Source organism: Phoxinus phoxinus, assembly GCF_949152265.1.
Source record: "Phoxinus phoxinus genome assembly, chromosome: 15".
Lineage (NCBI taxonomy): Eukaryota > Metazoa > Chordata > Actinopteri > Cypriniformes > Leuciscidae > Phoxinus > Phoxinus phoxinus.
Genome location: NC_136890.1, coordinates 17,605,858 through 17,631,672, shown reverse-complemented (window position 1 = coordinate 17,631,672; position 25,815 = coordinate 17,605,858). Strand labels below are relative to the sequence as shown.

General features: G+C 36.3%; 1 protein-coding gene across 1 annotated transcript in view; it reads right to left on the bottom strand.

Annotated features, from left to right (window-relative positions):
* ipo11 (importin 11) overlaps nucleotides 1–25,815 on the bottom strand; it is a 172,197-nt gene that overhangs the window by 25,943 nt on the left and 120,439 nt on the right. The window contains exons 23-27 of the mRNA XM_079637995.1: nucleotides 16,343–16,422; nucleotides 15,238–15,318; nucleotides 9,004–9,099; nucleotides 8,773–8,886; nucleotides 6,874–6,995 (exon numbers count right to left, since the gene is read on the bottom strand). Coding sequence (XP_079494121.1) covers nucleotides 6,874–6,995; nucleotides 8,773–8,886; nucleotides 9,004–9,099; nucleotides 15,238–15,318; nucleotides 16,343–16,422 — 493 coding nt within the window. The remainder of the gene's footprint in view (nucleotides 1–6,873; nucleotides 6,996–8,772; nucleotides 8,887–9,003; nucleotides 9,100–15,237; nucleotides 15,319–16,342; nucleotides 16,423–25,815) is intronic.

Here is a 25,815-nt window from a genome sequence, read left to right as displayed (position 1 = left end):
TTATTTCAGTTACTTGCAAAGGCAACAGTTACAGTTTTTAAAAGTTTTATTTAACAATAATAACCTTGAATCATTCGACTTGCACACTATATTCCAAGTCTTCTGAAGCCATATGATAGATTTGTACTTGCCTGAAATATGATTTATTATTCACAGCTGCTGTCACCTTTCACTTTCAATGTACGGTGTAAAAGAGCAGCTCTGACATTCAGATATAAACATCTCCTTTTGCATTCCATGGAAGAAATACATTCATATATCGTGAGTAAAAAATGACAGAATTGTCACGCCTTTTATCCCTGATATCCCAACTATCCCTGTAAGAATGAAAACATCCTAGGGTCTTGACCTTCCCATTTCTCTTCTATAATGGGTGGCCAGGCCAAATATCCTGTGTTTGGCCCTTTCCATCACAGCCTTCAATATAAGCCCCCAATGCCTGACAAAAAAAATAGCTTCATTCGTCACTCATAGATCTGGAACACACAAGATCCCTCGACTGTCTACTTAGAACCCTGTGAAGATTCTTCCTCCGCCTCGGATCTGCTCACATGCAGCATTCAATGAAAAGCCAGATAAGGAAGGTCAGTCCTAAATCTCAAACACACTGCTCGGTGAAATGAACTAGTCGATACCATTTCTAGAGCAGCAATCACATCTCTGCTTTGGAAGATGATGAGGTACTGAGGCTGCTAAGGGAGAGGGGCACAGCCGATATGACTTAATAACAAGAAATTGGTCAGAAATGAAAGACGGGTGGTATGAAATTACGATTGTGATACGACGTGTGCCTGCCCATCATCCATCTGCACCCCAGTACTGGGGAATTCCTTAATCCAAAACGAGGTGTTCACATCCTATTTTATCTACGGTTTTATTCGTTTTTACTACATAAAAGTAAAATTCGCAATATTGCATGCGTCTCACCATTCAAAACGGATGACTAAAAAAGTGAAATAACTCAAAATGTGTCATGATAAGCATATATTAGAATATATACTGAAAAAAAAGCCAATTAGCATTTTGCCCGAAGACACCATGTAAGTCAGCTACAAACAAACCTGGCAAGCACTAAAGCTAGCTAAATATCTACCTCAGCTATACATTTATTAAAGCTGTAAGCTTTAATATTACTTTTTTTTGTAGTATAATACAGGGTATGAGGCAATCTTATCTCAACACGCCAATATTAGAGCTACAAGAGCTTTGCTAGTGATCAGATGCATCATATTAAAGATTTCTTATCACCCTGTTTGGACCTGAAAAAGAGGCCTGTATAATAATAATAATGTTTAATCCAGCACTTTTGGACAATTCAACTAGCAGAATTTTTTTTTTTATGGGACAACATATCAGAAGAATTACATTTATGTAAGACTACTGTAAAGTCTTTAAAAAAAAGATCAAAATCAAATATTCTTTTACTCTTTTTTTGTGTGTGCACCTTTAGAATTAGAATAGGCTGTGTTTTAGCTACCGTGCCTTTAAATGGGAAATCATAGTAACAGCATCACAAACAGGTCATGACTGTTATAATATAATTTCTCTATTAAAGTGAAGTATTTACATGAATCAATGACACTGCATTTTTTTGTTGTAAAAAAAAAGAAAAAAGAAAAAAAAAATCCTCTGAAACAGAGCTGCACAATTATGACACATGTCAAAATGGGAGATTATTGCTCTTGATACTGTTATGGATGAAACAAACAAAGATAAATATTAGGTAAAGATCGTTTAGAAGACGTTCTGCAATACGTGAAACCTTGTCAGAGAATGGAAAGAAAAAGCTGAATCTATTTACCTGCGAAAAATGTCTTGTGGTTATGCTGCTTGAAATTAGTGATAAATTAACCACGGTCTAAATCACGTAATCCACTTGGCTTTCTTTATGAATATGTATTGCAACTGTAATCAAGCAAGCAGAATTGCTCTACACTGTCGAAATGTTCTGGCAAACTCCAACATCATTATTCCAAAGACAGCTGGTTGAAAACACTCTGAACGCTTCTATTTGTGCATGTGTAGAAATGAAAACGCAAATCTGCATATCCCTCTCCCATTTTTTTTTTGGCCTGGCTGTATGCACAGAGATCATTACATCATTATTATCATCATCTGTTTATTCCGCGCTCTCCAAATGACTGAAGCAGAGACAAATCTGTATCGTTTCATTGCTGTCATCACCGTGGTTATACTTCATTAAGGGGTGAAATTGTTTGTGACGTATTGCACCTCAGAGAAGAAACATTCAGTGCCTTTGGCATTGCTGCGAGCCCACAGGTGTTTATTCAGAGTGAGTCAGAACACAGCAAATAGAATAGTAATGGCGGGATCAGAAAATGCCATTCATAGCGGCCTGAATGCATTTGAAAATTAATATGCTGGGCCTCATTTCATGCAAGCCTCTCGGCGCAGCTAAATATCCTTTCAGAGTCAGCTTTCATAATTTTCTCTGCGCCGCTCAAGACACACACGTATAAAGAAACGAAAAGGCACCTGGATATGGATGATTGTTGACTGGCCGAGCACAATTCCTCCATGAAATAAGTCTGTATATTGCAATATTGTAGTATCACAATTATTAAAATAGTATTTTGAGGCACACCCGACAGAAAATTCACCGTTTGGATCAGGGTCAGAAATGAAGGTGAAATTAAAGGCAAGAATGATTTGTAATATCAATTTTAAACTACCATTTATAAGTAAGGTAACATTTCTTAATGTTTTAGAAAGGAGTCTCTTATGCTCACTATGGCTGCATTTATTTGATCAAAACTACAATTAAAGCTTTACTATTGTAAAATATTATTACAATTTAAAACTATTTTCAAATTAAATAAATGTTAAATGTAATCTATTCCTGTGATGGCAAAACTGAATTTACTTCAGCATCATTACTCCAGTCTTCAGTGTAACAAGATCCTTCACAAAATTATTTATAATATGCTAATTTGCGGCTCAAGACACATTTCTTATTTTTATTATCCATGTTGAAAACCGCCATGCTGCTTTGTTTTTTTTTATATACCATTATATATATTTTTTTCAGGACTTTGATGAATATAAAGTTCAAAAGAACAGCATTTATTATAAACATCTTTACTGTCACTTTTGATTAATTGAATGCATTCTTAATCGATCAATCAATCAATCAATCAATCAATCAATCAATCAATCAATCAATCAATCAATCAAAAAATAAAGAAACGCTCCACAATTCTGAACGGTAGTGTATTTATATTTGAATATTCCGTTCTAGGGCTGTTTTGTGTTGTTTGCTCAGGCATCATATATTATTATGTTTAATCAGCACTTATCTTTATCTTATCTTTTCATGCAGTACCTCTGAATAAAATGTTGTAATAATGCTTTCATGATCAGTTAAAAATGGTAGCGGTCGTAATTGCAATCGCGCTTTTTTATTGAATGACCGTGCATTCATACCCTGCCTGCAAAAGTAGTGGAAAAGATCATTTCTGACACAGGTTTAGATACGAGCAGAAAGCAAGATGTGGCAATAATGGAGAAAACAACATCGTGCTCCTGAGCCTCAGAGATATCGCTCACGGATCCAGGCTGTCTCTACAAGCGTGATAATGCATGTCTATCCCACTCTCCTCCCCAAGACTCAGGCTTAAGCCGCATGGGGAGCCTCTCCTGCATATCACAGCAAAGCCCTGAAAACTGCAGATGGAAAACAAGGCCATGATGGAGCTATCATTGTTGCCAGTTAATCACTTCTTTGGGTGGGAGGGAGATTGACAACGAAGGGCTCTGGTATCGATGCCATTATTGATCTCATAGAACAATGACCCATAAGATCAATCTCAATGAAATAAGGTGACAACAAACCTGCAGCTGCACCACAATCGATTTCACAGGCCCGAACGCAATTCCATAACACAAGATGGCCACATATACAGACAGATACTGTACATGCATACAAAATGTGGACGCATACGATAGGTCGGATAAATCCAGAGAGTGAAATATTTTGTAGATGACCGGCCGGCCTTCAGAAAAGGAAGTGTGTTGTACGGTCCAAACATGAGCCTGCATGCAGAGACATGCTCAAGTGTTTTCGAGCGGCTGGATTGAATATTAATATTGTAATGAGAAACGTGAATGTGCGTCAATCATGAATTTCTGTACCATTTCTCTTCCCCTGACAGCCAACACATGGAACAAAAGCAATATGACCGGTCAGATTGTCTGGTCTTTAAAATGGTCAGGGGTTAGCAACCTTTTTGACATGCATTTTAAATATTTCTTGTTAATCACTGCGCCACATTGCATAGAAAAATATGTTGTGATGCGGAGCAGAATGCTTGACACTGTTTCCCAGAAAAAAAATATATCATGCAAATTACCACCTCATTGTGTGTTAGTGCATTATTTGCACTTGTATTTGAGATGTGTGTTGTGGAGGTAACTAAGTGCATCACTTCCCTTGATGCTATTTTGAGTTTCAACGTCACTGCCAGGATCATGCATGCCGAGTGGAAAAGACTGAAGAGAAGTGACTCAAGCAGATGTGTACATCTAATTTATTTTTTTGAGAGCAAAAAGGAACAGAAAAAAATCAGCTCCCACAAAGTCATTTTTGCTTTTTGTTGGTGAACGCGCCAAATCTGCAAGACCAAGTTGTGAAATCTGTGTGGCTGAATCTTTCGACCTCACAAGAAAATTCCCAATTGAGTGGACAATTGAGTGCCTGCACCTTAATACATAAAAATATATCTCCATAAAGATATACATTCGCATTCAATGAGTTAAAAAGTCAGAATTGCGAGATATATATATATACTCACAACTGTGACTTATAAAGTAAAATAATTATATTGTGAAATATATGCTCGCAATTGTGAGAAACAAATACTTTTTTCTTTGCTAGTTTATCTCACAATTCTGATATTTTTCTCGCAATTCTGACTTTTTTTCTCGCAATTATTACTTTAGTTCTCACAATTCTGACTTTAACTCACAATTGCGACTTTATATGTCAAAATTCTGAGAAAAGTCGAAATTGCGAAAAGTAAACTCGCAATTGCGAGAAAAAAAGTCTCGCAATTGAAAGTTGCAATTACTTAAAATGTTTTATTCAGAGGCGGAAACAAGCTTCCATAATCTACACTTTCAAACAACTTACATATTTTATATATATTATACTTTTTTGCAATAAACTTAAATATACTTTATTTTATAATCAATGACTTAATTCATTCATTTGCAAAGCATCATGGAATGAGTAGTTAATTCTCTAATAAAATACATTTAGTACACAATGTGTTCTTTTGTATCTTTCTCTGATTCTCAAATACTTATGTGCTTCGAATCAAAGTTTGTTTTGGTTACACTATTTTAAGGTGACAGAGTTATATTGGTTTAGTTACTTGTAATTAGGGCTAGGTATTTTTTTCGATATCGATACCGATACCTTGACTTCGATACCGGTTCCTGAACGATATTCTTTTCACCAATATTATGAAAAACAACATTACATTACATATTACCTAAAAAAACAACTATATTTATATTTTCAGTTTGTTGATTTTTTTACACTCAAAGACTCATAAAGGCCACTAGGGGGCAGAACATGCCTCACACTCCTGGGCACGCATAAAGCTTGCTGCAAAGCATTGACAAAAGTAGCCTAATGATTATGAATGTGTCAGGAAAAATAGCAAGGAGACATTTTAACTATTTATTCTATCTATTTAATCCGACTCTTTTTGAGCCGACGTCACAAGTACGTCACGGTGTTAGCTGGAGGCAAAACAAAGAGAAAACTGGAGGCAGCCAATACAAACAAGCACAGATTTGGATACATAAGGAGCCTAACAATGTCATCTTGTTGCAAGAATCGATGGAGTACAGGCTCCAATTAGAAATTTTATCGCACAATGTTTTCTAAACTATTGTGGTTATTTGTGATTCATCTATGATTGTATACATTGTTGATTTATTGTTGTGACTAGACTTTTTGAAGAACTGGTAAGAAAAAATAACCAAGTAAAAAAATGTATTTGCCGTATCTGGAATTTTTATTTGTAGAAAATATTCACATCACTTAAATTGCACTGTATTGTCACTCTTTACATGGTCGTCTTCTGGCCTTGGCACTGACTAGGCAGAACTTCGGATCGTACCACACAAGTCGTGTACGTGACCATTCAGCAAATAGTTATAGGCATCTAAAGATTTATATGCATATGCAATTCCAATTATGCATAATTTAAAGTTATTACTAAAGTACGTACATGTAGTAACGTGTAACTATGTCACCTTAAAATAAAGTGTTACCTGAGTTTGATTCATGATCACAGTTGCCCTCCATACTTGCATCATTTATACTGGTTGCATACAGTACGAGGTTGGCTGCTTAACTTTAAATGGGTGCTGCTAAGTAAAAATGGGTGGACATTTGCTTGGATCGTTTCAATTTCTTGGTCTATTACATCAGTAGTAAAAAAAATTGAACTATGAAGCATGGAAACTTAAATTACGTGTAATATTATAGTCAAAATGACTGACTCCCTTTTACAACACCTGACATCTCAATTAGATGCAAATGGCACCTTTGAAACATAATAGCTATAACTTACAGGCTATCTCACAATGTGACAAGAGGGATGATAATGGGACCATCACCCGCATCCGAACTGCTGACGTAGCTAATACCAACATGCCATTTCTCCCGACAAGTCACCATTATGAAGAGTTTTCATTCGTTTGGTCTCTGAGGTGAATGTCAAATGATTTGTATAAATGCTATCATTTGTACAGCTTGCTGATGACACCTACAATATCAGCTTCAGACATTTGCATGCAAATGTAATAGTGTTCTCCTGCAGTGTTTATAAGATGACGAACCTGTTGTCAGACGGTAAAAGCGACAGGAGCGCCAGTGCAGAGAGCTTTCTCCTGTCAGGCTGGGTGATGTTGTCCATGCGGTCCACCCACATCTCAATCATACTCCCCAAGAGCTGGTCCGCCTGGGAAGCAGAGATCGCCATGATAAACAATCTTGTTCACATAATTCTCATTTATAATTTAGCTGTGCACAGGTAAGCGAGGCACACTGGGAAACAAGATTAATACATCCTTCATAAGATAAGAGGAAAACATTAGGGTACGTCGAGCCGCCTGACAGGCCGAATATATAAAAACCTCCGTCTTTGAAGTTGTTTGGCTGAGACTGTAAATAATAAAGGGGTCTCTGCGGGAAAGATATTTCTGGGATTGAGGAAATTAAGGAGAATACTGATATATGCTGAGACTACAATAGTGCAAATGAGTTCGATTTTTCAGCGGGGAGATATGGCCCAGGGTTGAAAGGGAATGATTCTGTGTGGGCGGCTCAGCAAAGCATTCGGGTCCACTGGGACCAAATTACAGTAAGATCAGCTCCCACAAACACAACTAAAGATACGCTGCGCAGAGAAAGAAAACTAGGCCAAGCTTGAGAGAATTTTTAGTTTGTTGGTTGATTTTTTGCTTAGTCTATTTGACCTTGACATAAAGGTAAATATATATACAGCAGTGGCATGTAACGCAGTCACTCTTACTTTGGTGGGTTGAATTTGATATATTTTTCAATTGAAGTCTTTTAAAAAGGCATCTGAAATAACAAACTAAGTGCAATGTAGTGTTGTGAAAAATATTGATTTTTCAATACATATGGACACTGAAATATCTGAAACGCTTCCAATACTCATGTTCTGCAGAATAGATAATAACATGATTACAGCTGCTCTTTCTCGCTCTCTCATCTCTCCGACAGCAAGTTGACACACACACCCGCCTCCCCGCGCTCACCTTTATATTTGCTACGGATTAATATTGTTGGTGTTACAGAGCTTGAATTTCAGCGTGGGATTGCGCATAATTTTACTTATTCCCGCAGATTTTGTGTTCACACCCAAAATGTGCGCACATACAGCCGCCTCTCAGTACTAAACGGAGTTATTTTCCGCTGCTTATTGCATTTAAACAGTCAAATACAAACATAAATAATGTAAAAATGCCAGCCTTGGCAAGTATTCACGTAAACACAGTTAGTTATGTTTTAAGTGAACGTAAACAGTTGAGAAAGAAAACACGTTTAACAGTATAATGGATCAGTGTGTCAGGTCTTAAAGTGACAGCAGCCTAATATGCTGCCAAATTATAAGGAAATATAAAAAATATCTATATGGCATTTTTTCCTTATGGCATCGAGGTCAATATTGTGGTCTGTGAAAATGCTGAGTGGCTAGTAACTTTGGAAAACCACTAGCCACAGTGGCTGGTGAGCAAAACTACGGAGCCCCTAAAGGGACGTGGTGGTGGAAAAACTTTATGATGGAAGAATTTGTTTTTGTTTTTTAAATCTTTTGTGTTCCCTCGCAAAACTTTTGTGTTCCCTCGTAAAGTAATTTGCGTTCCCACGGTAAACTTTTGCGTTCCCTCGCAAAGATATTTGCGTTCCCACGCAAAACCTTTTTTCTAAAAGCAAAGTTGTTGCTTTTGTTTCATAATAAACAATCATAAAAATTATGCACTTTTATCAAACTAAGTATTGTAGTATAACCAGCAGGAGAGCAGTGATGCAGTTACACAGTTAATGTCAAGCCATGTGTGTATGTTGTACAGTGAACTAATACCTTAAAAAAAACATTTTTATTACTTAAAAATAAAATAAGAATGAACTAAAATAAAAAAACAGGTATTTTGCATCAATTCACTCTCTATCAGGCAAGCACATGCTGGTGGCCTGGCAGTCATCCTCACCTCCTGGTTGAATTCCACAGCCATCTGAGTGAGAAGTGATGTAAAAAAGCCTGAATTCTGCAGGAGAATCCGACCCATCACCCCGAGGTATGTAGACATAACCACAGGATACCTCTGCAGTCAAACACACAAGTATGTGCAAACATTCAAAACTGGAAACAGTGGAACTTCACTGAAATGAGGTTAGTGCAAGATAAATACTGTAATAGACTATACTGTGTTCAAACTCACTTCTCCTTCGACAATCCCCTGTAACACAGCTGGCAGAAGAGGCTGAAACACATGGGAGCCTAATATAGGACTTACTTTAGCGGCAATTTCAACAACCTGCAAATAGAAAGAAAACGAATTGATCACTGCAGAAAATATACAACAAAAACGGAAAATGGGCATGAGTATAAATGGAAAGTATAATTGCCTAAAATCCCCAAGTGCTCAAGGAGTTACACAACAGATGGAAATCAAATAGTTAAAACATTTGAGGATTGCGGAAGATCAAACTCATTTGGAAGCTGTGGAAAACAGGTAAATGGGACTAAAGAGCAGATTTGGAAGAGATGATGAATAGTGTCTGATCATAGTAAAAAGGCTGATGGATCTTCTAAGCAAGAATCTGGTGGTGAGTGATTTGAACGCTCATCTTTAAATCCCTCGGTTAGATGTTTCACTGCGAAATCATAAGACTCTTACTGTATTATGTTTTTCTTCAAAAATGTTTTTCTTCATTTATGATATATAAATATATGACATAAACAAACAGCAACCTACTTTTTAACTGGTATTTTATTGTATACAGCTTTTAAGAACAATTGTGGGCATACACACACACAATAGAAACAAATGCATGCACACGTCTTTAAAAAAAAGCAAAAAAATAAAATAAAATAAAACTACAAAGAACACAACAGACATCTAATATACAGTATCTATATAACCTACATGTTTTTATAAGCAAAAAGTAAAATTAGTGCAATACCACATGGCGATTTTTGAAATGGAAATAAATCAATGTTATTTTTTTAAATCCCCAAACTAATGTTATTTGCAGTACTGAGGTCTTAGGAACCACAAACATTAAAAAAATCTGTCAATCAGAACATCAGGGTCATATGCCTTGTTCAAGGGCACAATGGTGGTGGTACACGTCTCGTTTCTTGCAGTAATCAAACCACAGGGACTATATTAATATTTCTGAACACCATCAGACTCAAGAATCGAGAAGGAGAAGGTCTGGAAAAAGCCTACAGGCATTGCCTTTAGGAAACGTAATGGCCAAATAAAAAGCATATTGAATCACCCTGTTTAATATTACTTAATATTACATCACCAGCAAAATCAGATCGAAAACCCGCTGCACAATTCTGACCTTGAGGACAACCAAATAAGTTTAAATAATCTTAAATTGCCTAGTCGCTCTGAAAGAGAGGAAGAGAAGCTTGTAACTGTGTGAATTCTGTTGTCAGACTATGAATTGGCTTGAGAAGGGATCCTGGCAGCCCAAGGCCATTAACCTCCTGTTCCACCCTCACTTTGACAGGATGCAGGATGAACCGCTCCCTGAAGGTGCGCCACTGTTTTCATTTTTCTTCTTCAAGCTGCTGGTGCACAAACATCCTGGCACATGGGGCAGAACTTTACTTAACTGACTTCAGAGGGTAATCTACAAACAACATGTATAAAGTAATGTGTCTGATGTGTCTGGATTACTGCCATGATGGAGTAGAAAGCTTATTCTGGCAAAGTCTTTCCAGACTGCTGTCGGAATCACACCACTTTCGAGGTTCGCTTACATTTAGTCATCTTGACTTACATTTACTTCCATTAACTATTTCATGCACAGATAATAAGAACACGTCTTGATCTAGGTTCTATATATGTTTAATTCTTTTGATGACAATTGTAGCCTAAAGTTGATCAATACAGGAAATAATTTTGTTGAAATTGTTAGTTTTTAACAATAGTAATAATAGCAGTAAATTGCTCTATGCCATGTCAGCACTGTTTTTTCATGGTGAAAACAAGGTGGACCTATGTTAATCTTCTGACAGCCACTCAAAATGTATTGGCCAACGGCGGACTGACTGTTGCATAGATGTTTTTGTGCAACCACCAAGTTGCCAGTCGCCGAGTCCTTTTTCACGCATGGGTGAAATTCGAGTTTGGTGAAATTATCTCATTCCGTTCAAGATAGTCGTCTTAATAAAGTGGCAACGCCCACTTCAAACGTTTTAGTGTCCCGTCATGGAAGTGATTCAAATTTTTACTTTTCAATAATTATGAACAATCAGACTTCAGATAATCTTTATGCACCAGTTTGGTTCAGATAAAAACAAAAACAAAAAAAACACAGGACTAATTCACAAAAGTAGTTCAAAAAATGAAAAGAAAAAAATGTAAAACAACAGAATTTTTATCATCGAATCTGTGATGTGTTTTGTCTGCCTTGAGCCATTACGCACTTTTTACCACTGTAGCGCCACCATCCGGCCGATTGGGGCGAGCCTTGGTGACGTTGTAGATGGGGAGGATACTACCAAATCTCTATGACTTATGTTTTGGTCTGCCCAATCAGAGAGGAAGAGAGAGCCGGTGGAAAAAACAGAGATGGATTATGGCATTCAGAAGGGAGAAAGATCTCTCACTCACTTTTTTAAAATTCTAATTTAAATTTGATGTAAAACTACAGAAAGATAACTGCTTAGTTTGTAATAGTTTTCAACTCGCTTCTAATTACAAATAAGGGGAAATTCTGTAAACCTCTGCACACAATAACTTGTAAGATTACGCTAATGTAAAAAAACAAAGTGAATCTAGCATGCCGTGTTCTAAATGCACGTTATAAGCAACTCAAACTCACAGCAAAGGCAGCGGTAGAGTTTGTGTGGACCGGCATTTACATGTGAACCGAGCCGCTCTAAAACATTGTACGCTCATGTGCAACACAGTGACACGGTTTGGTGATTTCAAAAAGTAACAAGCGAAAATAAAATATAAATCTTCACTGAAACATGACCCTTGAAACATGGATTTAAGACATTTTAATGCAAATTAAGTACTTATTTTTACATTAACAAGACCCTGTAAAAATAAAAAAGGGACGAGTCAAAATGATTTCTTGTGGTAATCAACTTCATGCTACAACTGTTGCCAGAGCGTGACCTCTCAAATTTCTTTTACATTCCATCATATAGAAATGCACTAACCACATCAGTTCTGCTAAAAGCAGCTGTAAGAATGTTTCTCAAAGGAAGGATCTGGGCACTGACAGTATTGCGAGCTGGTGGTCAGTGTGTGTGTGTGAGCATCCAAGTATGCCCCTACGGGCTCACACTTGTACTTGGCTCCAATTGCACAGTTTGCTCTTCAAATCAATCACAAACTACCACATGGTTCCCTGCAGACGTCCTGGCCAGGGCGGATAGAAGGCCAAAAACATTTTCCTAAACCTCACTGAAATCATTCAAACTAGCATGACATGCTGCCCTAATTTCATGCAGATTTCCTTAAAAAGGCAATTTAGTTTAATTTACTCATCCTCATGTCGTTTCAAACCTATTTACTATTGAGTCTTTCCTTCTGAACATACCGAATTTACACTACCATTCAGTTTTATTTACAGAAAATAATCATTTTGATCAATAAAACTGACAGCAAAGACTTTTTAATGGTGTTTTGTGTTTATTTTGAAGCTTGGAAACTTTAGTTCTCATTGTAATTGAATAGAAAAGTTCAGAACAGATTGTCGTTTTTTTCCACAGAAAGAAAACATTTGCAACAACATGAGGGTGAATACCGGTAAATGATGAAATTCTTTTAATTTTTAGCTGAACTATCCTCTTAAGCCTGACAAATCCTATTCACACGGTGAGCAACATCTCTGCCTGATTTTTGAGTACCCTTTACAGAAGTACCTTAAAATTAGTTCCTCTTGACTCTGTCATAAAAGGACATGAACTGTATAGCCCTTGAATCGTGCACACCGTAAGAGAGTTAAATGGCCTGTCATCTCTCATTGTCCTTTAGCATTTGACTTAACTGACATCTCTCCAAACACATTTTACTGAGAAGATGGCCCCTTCTCTCTGTGTTAATTAAAAGCATCAATAAAGTGAAAGTAGCGCCTCCGGATATACTGCTAATATAAATGAACAGTTAATTAGGGAGTTACAAAGATGTTGTCCATGGGCCCGATGATTTACGTGCCAAACATGCTACCTGTGGTATAAGGAGGCAGGGAATCCTCTGTGAGGTTAATCGAATGGCTTCCCACACGTCTGGGACTTTCACTCCTACACAGATGCTTTAATGCATTCTGAACAGTTCCCATGTAGAGAAGCAAACGGAGGGGTGCAAGTCTGAAAGGTTGTTTGATACGTACAAAATCATTAAATGTTAACAGATCAACCACTCAACGAACAATTAGTTATTTACTCATTCCAAAGCTGTATTATTGTACCAAAAAAAAGAGAGATATTAAGCAGAATGTTCATGCTGCTCTTTTCCATACAACAAAACTGGATGGTATTTATATGTTCAAGATTCAAAAAGGGTAAACATTTTTTTTGCTATCTTTGAGTGAGAAACATACCGAATTTACACGACAATTCAAAAGTTCAGTAAGATTTTTTTTACTGAATAAAAAAATGGTAGTAAAGACATTTATGATGTTACAAAAGATTAAACTTTTAAATAAATACTGTTCTTTTTAACTTTCTATTTAACAAAGAAATCTGACGTCCACAAACATTTTACATAGCACAACTATTTTTAACACTGAAAATAATCAGAAATGTTTTTGAGCACCTAAATCAACAAAAAAAAATCGGAAAATTTTGTTTTGCCACCATAGGAATCAATTACATTTGACAAGACATTCAAATAGTTCGTTTAAATTTTTATATTTCACAATATTACTGTTTTTACTGTATTCTTTTGATCAAATAAATACAGCCTTGGCGTGATGAGACTTTTCAAAACCATTAACAAAATCTTCCAGACCACAAACTTTTGAACTGTAAATGCAAGCTGTTCACTGCTAATGTTCCAATTTGTCATCTCTTTCGAATCTCATTTGCAGTCGTGTTTGTAGCAAACTCATATGCGGAGCTTATTTATATATAAGAGGAGAGGATTTATATAAATATAATTTTGAGTTTCACGGTGGGAAGAATGTAAAGTGGAACGTTATGGGGGATAAGAAAAGATGCTAAACTATTCATCAGATAATTAAACAATCTGTAAAAGACAAAAAAATAATAAGACATGTTGGGGACAAAACGACCACCATTAATTGGTTCTGAAAGCATAATGCTGTATACAGGGATTCAATGCAATCAAGTTGAGAATGCTGTGCATTTCCCACCTCGCATACCATACTTGTTGTTTTCAACAAACGTCTTATACACGCAGATTCCCACCATCAAAAGGCACAAAACAAGGCTTTCTATCAAACTGTCAAAAATATACATGTATGTCTCAGATAACCTTGGGCTCGTTTTTTCCAATTAAAGTTGCCTTCACTCTAGTGGAAAGATGCTGCCTGTTGGCACAACGCAAGACGCGGAGCGCGTAGACATGTGTGCACCTGCGCTCTATGCTACTTAGGATCTACAGAGAAAAATGATTAAAGTTAATTAGAAAAGTTCCACAGTATACCCTGAAGAGATGACAGAACAATGATGCAGTCACAATACAATGGTAACATAAAAAAAACAAATATCCAAAACCTCTGGTAATGCATTCCAGCTCTTCCTGTGGGGGGAGCGGAGAACGCTTTATGCTCCAAATTGGCTTGGGGTCTCCGATGAGCATCTGCTAACCTATGAAGGAGCAGCTGGAGGCCAAAGCGAAAAGCTTTATCTGTAATGGCAGCATCCTGGCAGCCACTCTGTCTCTCCACCTCCAGAGAGGACCGGCACTGCAGTGCGGACAAAACGCTCGCTTTGAAGCCCACATCAGACAGGCTTCTTGCCTTATGACCCCTGCAAGATAATTATCTGGGCTGCTAGGTTCGATTGGTCACATGGCAAATTAGTAATTAAAATGGTCGAAAATAAGTTAATAAAATAGCGAATAATGCTTTCACCGTTCCTTCAAAGTAGAAATCCACCCCAACTGTTGGTGTGGAAACGAGAAGTGTTTGAAAAACGGAGGGCGATGTCAAAGAGCGCGCCTCTTCTGTCAGATCTAAGAGCTTTAGTGCATAAGGCAAAGCAAGCAAAGTCGAGATTGGCTTCGGAAAAAAGAAAGAAAGAAAGAAGCTGAGCTGACTGTGGTCTACTCGAAACCAAAATGACAGAGTTGAGGAACGGGTTTCTCTAGTCATTACTCTGCAGCAGTGTCAGGGCACTTCATTTCACAACAGAGCGTCAAGAAGACGAGCGTCAAGAAGACAAGCACAAAAGCGCCTTGCGAGGAAGGTTGGATCAGGCTGTTTGCGTAAGAGTGTTAGGGATTGAGTCGTACCTTCAAAACCTGGACCTGCCCTTCTGTGGTGATGTCTCTCAGAAGTTCACAGAAAGATCTGCAGAGAGCTTCAGCATAGTTCTAAAGAGAGAGAGAGAAAGAGAGAGAGAGAGATAGTGTGTGTGTGTGTGTGTGAAGCACAGTGAAGCACAGTGAAGCACAGAAGAACAGTGTGTAAAAACAGGGCACAATCCTTCCTGTTATGAAGTACATCATGTACTGTGTGTATTATTATATTGGATAAAATATTTCGTTTTTTTTCTATCATAATTAAGTGAAAACATTTTAAATGATTTTGCTGCTTTAGTTTGAGAGACTGAAGTATTATGAAGAAGACATGAACTTCTATTTATTCCTAAAAATATTTTATGATAAATATTTCAAATGTTTTAGCATTACAAGTATCCCAACAAAACATCTTAGAAATATCCCACTTAATCTGTTGAGTTAATTTAAACAACAATAGGCAGTTTATTAGACAAATAACAATTTCTCCAGAAAGCAACACCATTTTTGATGGGAAAATAAAAAAAAACATCATTATGTATTAACAATGGATTTAATGAATTCTAAACTGTTCTGTGGTGTTAGTCTGGTTTTAATTTAAATAATGGTTTGTTAAAACATTTCATTCCGTTATAAAATGAAAGAAACAGGTGCAGTCAATTTTTCCAACCATAAAATAAAATCTAAATGAACTAAATTAACATGTTACCATCCTCATACAGGCGACCTTTAGCTTTTTATTAACATCATGTTACACATCCTGTTCTTTTACTCATTGTCGTGTACATAAATTACTTAGAATTTATCAAGTGCCTAAGTTTGAAAGTCGTTTAGTAATGTATTCTTATTTTTTTTGTTACAGAGCTTAAAAGATCCTGCAAACAGGAATGATCCTATAGAAGTCACTGATTATACACGATATTTAAAACTGAAACATCACACACACACGCACACACACACACACACACACACACACACACACTAGTCTGTTAAGATTTATTCCACATTCATCTATTGAGAAAGTGCAAATAAGGTTACGTTCACAGTCATTCCCATCTTCTTTGAATTTCCTCTTATTTGAAGTCGCTTTTACTCCTACCTGTAAGAAATCTGTAGCAGAGAGATAAATGTAGGCATTGATGATCTGAAAGCACGTGCGCACATTCTCCGAGCTCAGTTCTGAAATAGAGAAACAAAATAAGAATGAAACCAGGGTGAAGCAATATCACAGAGTAATATCTCTGAGAGAAAAATAACAGTTGGGAGAGAACATGAACACCAGCAGTGAGGGAGAAAGAAGCGGTGAGTGGAAAGATAGAAAAATGGTTACATTTCATATGACAAAACAGCAGTCTGGAGCACAGACAACTTTAAAACACTGCTACTCTGACTCATCGTGAACTCACTCACACTCCTGTAGATAGAAGACAAGACAACAGAAAATAACTGCCGCGGCAGACATTACCTTCACTTATTACACGGCTCTGTGAAATACTTAATTCTGATTGGCACAGGTCAGGGAATTACACTACAAATACTGTAGATAAAGTAACTTAGCACAGAAGAGCCGTCCCCAATTTGCAGAAAGCTTTTTACAGAAAGAAGAGTGAGTGTTGTTCCACTCAATGTTCACGAGTAGTTGAAAAATGTCTCTCAGTTCATCTGAGCTTAATGCAAGACCAAATATTCACTATTTGTGGTTCAAGTCTGGACTCTGACCAAAACATGTTCTCAAGCCACTTCTTGTTTGTCTTTGCAATTTGGAAAAGAGCGTTATCTTGTTGAAAAATAACGTTTGATCATTCCTCTTCAGATAACAACTTTTCATTAGTGGGAAGCAAGCCATTCTGCAATATTCTCTTGTTCTCCAAAGCATTAAATGACTTTTCACAGTGAAGTAGCTCACCGATACACAATGACACAGTCTCTTCCTCCATGCTTCACTGTAATAGAGATGCATTTATTAATACATTTTTCACCAGATTTTCAAAGACACCGCTCTGGAGCATCACCATGCAACTCGTGTTTCATTGTGATTCATCACTCCACACAACTCTGCTGAAACACGCTGAATCAAACTTCCCATATTCTGCCCAAAACGTTCTGTCTTCGATGTTTTTCTGAGATAGCAGAAACTTTGTTCATTTTATAGTTAAGTAAATAAATGCTTTGTGTTTAGCCATTGTTTTTTTGTCCAGGAGCATGTATGTATGCATGTATATATTTTTGTGTGTGTAAATATATATATATATATATATATATGAAAAAGAATAAAACAAATATATAAACAGTTAAAGGTACAATATGCAAGATTTTCTGCCGCTAGAGGGCGCTACATTCCAAACAACAACAACAGCGTAGCTTGATGACGATGTGCAGGAGCGTGGAATGATAGGAACTGTCGTTTTTAACTCCACCGCGGATGTAAATCAGTCAGACGGGAATCGAAAAATCATGTTCATGGATGAGGTAAAGTTCTATTTTTATAAATGTTGCGTTTAATGACATGCTTTTATTTCATTAAAATTAATTAACCGCAAGTAAAGTAAAGTTTAATACTAAATTGTTTATCATAGATGTTACTCTATTTGTCGAATTCATTGTTGTGATAATGCTGCGCAGTTTTACGTGTTCGAAACAATTGTTGTAAAAGTACATTCGATCATACCCACATCATTTGCCAAAAGATTAATCTTTATGTATAACACATACTATATTTATTCACATGGCCATAAACACCAGACGTGATAAACAATGTCAATAAACTAAACACAAACCTAAAGCAATTATGCTGTCCTTACATAAACATAACTATTACCGAATGCTACATTTGGAATATAAAAAATTGACCCGTACGTTTATGTCTTTACGACTTGTCTTTGTCGACAGAACCAGCTGCAATCGGTAAAGAATAATTGTGTTCCATAACGACTGCACGAAACAAGCTAACGTTTGTTGCTTGAGAGACGCTACAACTACAACTTCCGCATTTGTCCAGGACTCCACGCAGTACGAGCGGAAACCGAGGTTAACGCGGATATGACGCCATTGACTGGCGACTCCCAGCTCACCCCTGCTCACACGCCCCGTTTGCTTGCTTAAAATCGCAATTTACTCATGAGTTTTAAAAAGTTGGAAACATTTGGGATATTGTAAGTAATCAACTTAAAATATATAACACTGGCCTTGTGATTTTGGGATATTTTAATGCAAAAATCTTACATATTGTACCTTTAATGCTTGTACAAAATGTTGTTAGATGCATTTATTGAACCCATCTACTGTACATTTGACAGTATTTTCTTAAAAATTATTAAGTAATTAATTTTGATTAGCCCTTGTTCAAATTTCTCTATTTTCCTTTTGGAGTGCTAGTGAAGCGCATAAATCTAGGTTACAGTACAATAAGCTTTAAGTAGAGAGATAATCATACCGCAATTACAGTAATAATTATATCAATACACATTGGCACAACAATGAACAAGGAGAAAGCCACTCATCTACTGCTTATCGTTGCTATGGAATCCAAAAATCACCTTGACACAGTATTTTCAATTAGATGAAGCTGATCTTATTGAGCTTGACTTGTTGCCTTTAATATATTTCCACATGATTTTTAGTTGGTTACTGTGAAAATCAGGACAATGCGAAGGCTAACTGTCCCGGCTTCCCTTTGCAGACGACCTTACACAAAGCCAAGGTTGACCTCAGCTGAAAAAATGGTGCAAAATGTCTCAAAGGCTGAATAGGATTTGGGGTGAATTCCAAGGGCTTTAGGATGGGCTGACCCTTATATTGTTAACAGTAATGAGAGATGGCAGAATCACTGCTTCAATTGTGCCTGGAACCGCAGCGTGTTTTGTACTTTTCTAAGGTCAAGAGGGTCTCCATTCTGCACAACCTCTCGGTGACACACACCGCACTACTGCCATCCTCATCTGATGATCTGAAGATAAAATTGCTTTTCTGAGCTGGTTAAGTTCAAACGCAACATCACAAGCCCCTTCATCTGCAGGATGGACAGAAAAACACACACATCGCCAGTGAAAATCCAGTGGCTATTTTTAAGGAATCCATCCATTCACTTGTGTGGACAGACATTTATATAAACACACATATATGCACGCACACACACACACACGCACGCACGCGAACGCACGCGCACACGCACATGCACACACACAAGATATTACACCATGTCATAATTAATTTAACAATAACTAGGCCAAAATGAAAAAGCCATGTGTGACAAGTTAGTACACTCTTAATGATTCCATTGGAATTAAGAGGGTAAGTAGAAGTCAGACACTGCTAATCAAATGCCTTTGATTAATTGATCATCAGCAAGTGTGATCACCTCTATAAAAGCAGAAGTTTTGGAAGTGTGCTGGTCTAGAGCATTCAGGTGTGTGTGTTAACACAATGCCAATGAGGAAAGACACTGGGGCAATGTTCTTAGAGAAGCCATTGTTGCTCCCCATCAATCTGGAAATGGTTAAAATGCCATTTTCAAACAATTTGAAGTCCATCATTCTACAGTGAGAAAGATTATTCACAAGTGGAAACCATTCAAGACAGTTGCCAATCTTCCCAGGAGTGGACATCCCAGCAAATTCACCCCAAGGTCAGACCGTGCACTGTTCAGAGAAGTCGCAAAACACCCAAGAAATACATCTCAGAATCTACAGGCCTCAGTTAACATTTTAAAATTTAAATTTAAACAATTTAAATTCATGGCAGTACAATTAGAAAAATACGGGACAAGTAGGGGAAAGCCTCTTCTCTCTAAAAAGAACATGGCAGCACGGCTTAGGTTTGCAAAGTTGCATCTGAACAAACCACAGGACTTCTGGAACAATGTTCTTTGGACAGATAGGCTATAATTCACAGCACCACAATTGGCGAAAACCAGCCCAAACACATCATACCAACTGTCCATCACGCTGAAATAGGGTTGATGATTTTTGGCTTGTTTTGCAGCCACAGGACCTGGGAACCTTGCAGTCATTGAATCGACCATGAACTCCACTGTATACCAAAGTATTCTAGAATTCAAATATTCTCAAATGTGAGGCCATCTGTCCGACAGCTAAAGCTTGGCCGATATTAGGTCATGCGACAGGAAAATGATCCCAAGCACACCAACAAATCGACAACAGATTGGCTGAAAAAGAAAATAATCAAGGTGTTGCAATGGCCCAGTCAAAGTCCAGACCTCAACCCGATTGAAATGCTGTGGCGGGACCTTAAGAGAGCTGTGCATAAACAAATGCCTGCAAACCTCAATGAACTGAAGCAGCGTTGTAAAGAAGAGCGGGACAAAATTCCTCCACAACGATGTGAGAGACTGATAAAGCCATACTGAAAACGATTACTTCAAGTTATTGCCGTTAAAACTTGCTCTACAAGCAATTGAATTATGGGGTGTACTTAGTTTGTCACCCATGGCTTTCCCATTTTTGTTTTATTTTTGTTCAAAAAAAAAAAAATTACACTGTGTAATATGTCATTTTTGGTTGCTGTTCATCTGAAGTTGTATTTAACTAATTTTAAAACAGGCTAACAACCAGATAACTTTTATGTTCTGATACGTAAAACCATAAATTTCTAAAGGGTGTCCTTTCTTTTTCACAAGACCGTATGTGTATATATATATATATATATATACAGTTTATATATACAGTTTATATATATATATATATAGTATATATATATATACACACATACACAAGCAAGCATATGTACCCTGACACTGTTCAGATAAAGCCGCTGGTTTCTCAGAAATGGGATTTGTTCAACTGTGTTGAGTGGTCCATTTCCTGTACAAGAGCACTTTACGCTTCCTCTTCATACCGCACTATCATGGGAACCCTGTCCACAGACTGCTTGGATTTCAAATCATTTGAATAAAATTTAAATCGTTCCCATTTTACAATAAATAAATGAAATACTTTCTGAAGCTCCCCCGGTTCCCCTCGCTGTGATTCGCAGACATCTAACGCTGATGAGGTACAAAACAATTTAATTTATACCATCTCGTGCAGTTCATGAATATCGATGTCATCAGAAGAACGGCAGCTCTGCTCAGCCTCTAGAGCACCGTAACAAGTGTGTTATGAGCACTGTTATTACACTGAGACATACAATGAGCTGAACAACTGGAAAAAAGAAAAAAAAGATGGAGGGAAAAAGGAACTTGAATCTGCAACAGGGAACATGCTTATAATCCTGCCATTTCACAATTAGTCAGCAGTGACTTTTCAGATTATGGGTAAACAAATCTGATTTAATATATGTACCGGCACAATGAATATAAGTGGAGGTCTGATGCTGTGATTTCCGTCAAAGTGACGTCAATAGACCTTATTCAGAGCAGCACCGTGACAGGTATGAAAGCGAGGTTGTGAGGGATAGATTTACCGTGTTTCCAATGGCATCCGCTGTATAAAGCTCCTAGATCACTTATTCTTTTCCACAGCTCATATTGACTGGAGTTTCTTTGTCAACTGAAAATTCTCAGAAAGATATTTTTGCAGTGTTTCTTCAGCAGACCAATTAAAAAAACACATTAAATAACAGTACAACCCACTGAGAGATGTCCATCCCTCACAGCCTCGCTTTCAACCTTGTTTAACATAAAAAAGGCGTTGTTGTGAACAAGGTCTATAAAGCCATAGCTGATAATAGAACTCCTGGGTGTTTCTTCAACTATGTACACTTTTTGCCCCATGGACTTAAAATCAAGAACTATTTAAAAAAAAAAAATAGGCCTTTTTGTGTGAAAGCAATTTCTATCATATTTCATAATAGTTTAATAGCATTCTGTTAATTAAAATGACAGTTGTGGGACAATCAACGCTTATGATTTTTTTTTTTTTTAATAAATAATTGCCACTCAATACATATTGAAATGTTTTTTTTTTAGATGTAATAACTTAAGAATAAAAATCACCTGAAGGCATGATAAATGTGCTGTAAACTGAAAAAACACCCCCATATAAATAAAAATAACACCAATTATAGGCAAAAACAACATCTCTGCCCACTACCATTACCATAGTTTTTGTTTTTGCTTTTGTTTTCTTTATGCTAAACTCTGAAGTGTTACATTTATTCCTAATGCCATAGCAGGAGTATTTACACCACTAATTAATTTCTGCTGACGCAAATTGAGAAGTCAATTACATTCTTGAAAACCTTATTAAGCTAAGAGTCAACATTTCAGAAGGCCACATGGAGTTAGAGCCCATAATGGAAAAATGCTGATCCCATGTCAGTTTGCACAGATTAAATTATCCCAACCAACCACCATTCAGAGAATATTATACATTACAATGAATATCAGATATGCATTGTTAACAGTCTTGCCATTCATTATCCCTTTCAAAGCTTGTTTTTTGATCGAAAAAGCTGGCAATGTCTGACAGCAAAGTGTGACATCAATTTAAGCGTGACACTTGGCACTCATAATGTAAATCTTAAATAATGTAAATAAAGAATATCACAATCGTAATGTCTGCATTCACTGCAGTTATTTATTGTAAAGATGCCATTGAGGACCACAAAAGATGAATATGAGTATTACAGACGATTTTTCTGGGAAAGAACAAAGTGCTAAGATTCTCTGAAATCTATTATTGATGCCACAGGGAACTGTAAAATGAACATTTGTGGAGTTTGTATTCAAATATAATAATTAGCTGGGAATTCTTGGACTAATGCAGTCAGACAGAATTATGAGCTAATCTTCCTCTGACTAAACCCGGCTCCCTCTGAGAATATAATGACCACTCCATTAAGGCATGATTAAACATGCTGCTATTCAAATCTATTCAAATCTTTTTTTTCTGGTTTCATGTCAGTTTTATATAGGCTATAAGAAACATGAATGGCAATTAAATGGTCTTTACCATTTAACTATGAACTTCTTTTTAAGTACTTAAATCTTAAGGAAAATGCATTACTGGTGAAAAAAAAAATCTTCAACAATCTGAAGAGTATAAAAACATTTACTTTTATACGTTTACTGGACACTTAATTGAACGTAGATTACAAATGACAAAAAAGAGCAGGTAATTATCAGACATGAGCCAAAAATATTAGCAGCACTGAAACAGAAATAAGTACAAATACCTATTTTAAACCTGACTAGTTCGCCTGAACAACTAGCTGACTTGCGCGTTCACCTGACACCTAATAATTTATTTTATGCGTACAGACACATACAAAATGGCTGGCCGAATGTTTCTAAAACTACTAACTTAAAACACAATGTCTTAAAGGCAAACTCATGGCGTGAGACACTTAAAAAAACATTAAAAATAAATGCCTAAAATTAAAGAAAAAAAATTGATAAAGTTTTTACTCATAGTTCTAATCTTATTTATAAAGCAATCTTCAGGATGGGAAAGGCATCATATACATTTTTACAAAAGCACATCATTTCTGAAGTTAAAATAAAGAAAAATGTAAATCTATTCAACTTCACTCATAATCAATCCGTACTGCAATGCCAAAAAGGTAAGTGCCTTTATTTAATATAGTGCTTCAATTTGCAATAATTTTTTTATTACTATTCAATAATAGCTAAAAAAAGTAGTAGTGGAATTTCCATGAGGAAAAAAGAAAAGAAAAAACGGAATAGTGCTTACTATTAAGCTGTGTGACTGTTTAAATGCGTAAGGACAATGAGGGACGGATACAAGGTCTTCCTTGTGCACCGAAGTGAAACAAATCTCAATTTCATCCCTCGTGCCAGCTAACATGCTTTTAATATTCAGCCATTGTTCCTTGCTTCATTAAGACATTAAGAGCTGAGGCCTTCAGAATTGTTGAGTTCTCAAGTGTGCAGATGGCCAAGGGCCAAGCCCAAAGCACCCAGAGGTATGAAGGCAAAAACATGAAAAATCCTGTCAGCTGAACAGATGTGTGCAGGGCACTGATAATGCATTTCGATGTGAAAATGAAACAAAATAAACAACTCTATAAATTTCACAAGGCTGCCATTCTTTCCCACTGACATTAAATCAAGAAAAGCGATATAACCTCTCGAAGAACCAACCCAAGCCTCAGTGGATTTTTGTCATTAAATTATTTCGAAAAAGGTCACATCTAACCTATAGCTTGAGGCAACGAACCAAATATAACCAGTATAACACATTAGGAGTAAACATATTAGCTTAACAATTCGAAATATCAATGAAATCAATGTACATAAGAAAATCTGTGTCAGGTTTTAAGACTGGTCTGGTCAACATGAAGCCACATTTATAAAAGAAACTCAAACTAATGGGGTTTGTAAACTCTGTCACTGTTAACAGACCAAAAGCTTTATGTATGCACCCAGCGGCTTTCACAGAGGTGATGATAATGCTACATTAATTTAACTGGAGTAGAGAATTAGATGTTCCCTGTGAAGAGCTCCACCTGTGTGCGAAAAATGTCTTTTGTAGAGAAAATTATGTAAATTGCATTTCAATATGTATGGTGTGACACTCTCAATTGTTTCCTTGCCAGCGCTTTTAAGCACATAGTGTTGAAACCACAATGACTTTTTCATGCTTTTCATGACAAGCTAAAGGGCATGATGTTAGGCAGTTTGTGTTTTTTGTGTGTTTTTTTAAAACTCGTCTCTGCATATTATAAGTGCATGTTCAACTGATAGGAAACACAGTAATCTTTTCATTCAGAAATGAAATCTTTGATAAGAAAAAAAAAAAAACGATATTTCTCCCAGTACGACATTAAATTGATCCAGATTTTCAAATATTGCCATCATTGTTATGATGATTATAGACTGTCCTCCCAGTAGAGTCTATTGTTGTGAATAGACATACAGGACACACAAGACGAAATCTCAGAGAACAAATTTCTCAGAGTACAGATATTTTAATACATTCAAATTTATTCTTACAGTAAATAAGATCTTGTGACAGGAAACAAAAAAGACTGAAAGAGTTTTGTAAAAACATGGTAAAGATCTTAACCTTTAATTTAACCGTTTTATTATTTACTGAATTAATAGGGCTATTAAGAAAGATGACACTTTAGAACAAAATTTGTGAGCAGGGATGCCAAAAGTGTGTCTTCTGTATATATATATATATATATATATATATATATATATATATATATATATATATATATATATATATATATATATATATATATATATATATATATATATATATATATATATATATATATATATATAAACTAATATTGTGAAATATTAATACAATTTAAAATAAGTGTTTACTATTTGAAAATATTTGAAAATGTAATTTATTCCTGTGATCAAAGCTGAATTTTCAGCATCATTACTCCAGTCTTCAGCGTCACATGATCCTTCACAAATCATTCTAATATGCTGATTTGCTGCTCAAGAAACATTTCTTATTATCCTCAATGTTGAAAACAGTTATGCACAATTTTTTTCAGGATTATTCGATGAATAGTTCAAAAGAACAGCATTTATCTGAAATGGAAAGCTTTTGTAACATTTTAACACTACTGTTTAAAAGTGAGAAGAAAGAAAATTTTTCTAAATACATTTTTTTTAAAGAAATGAAT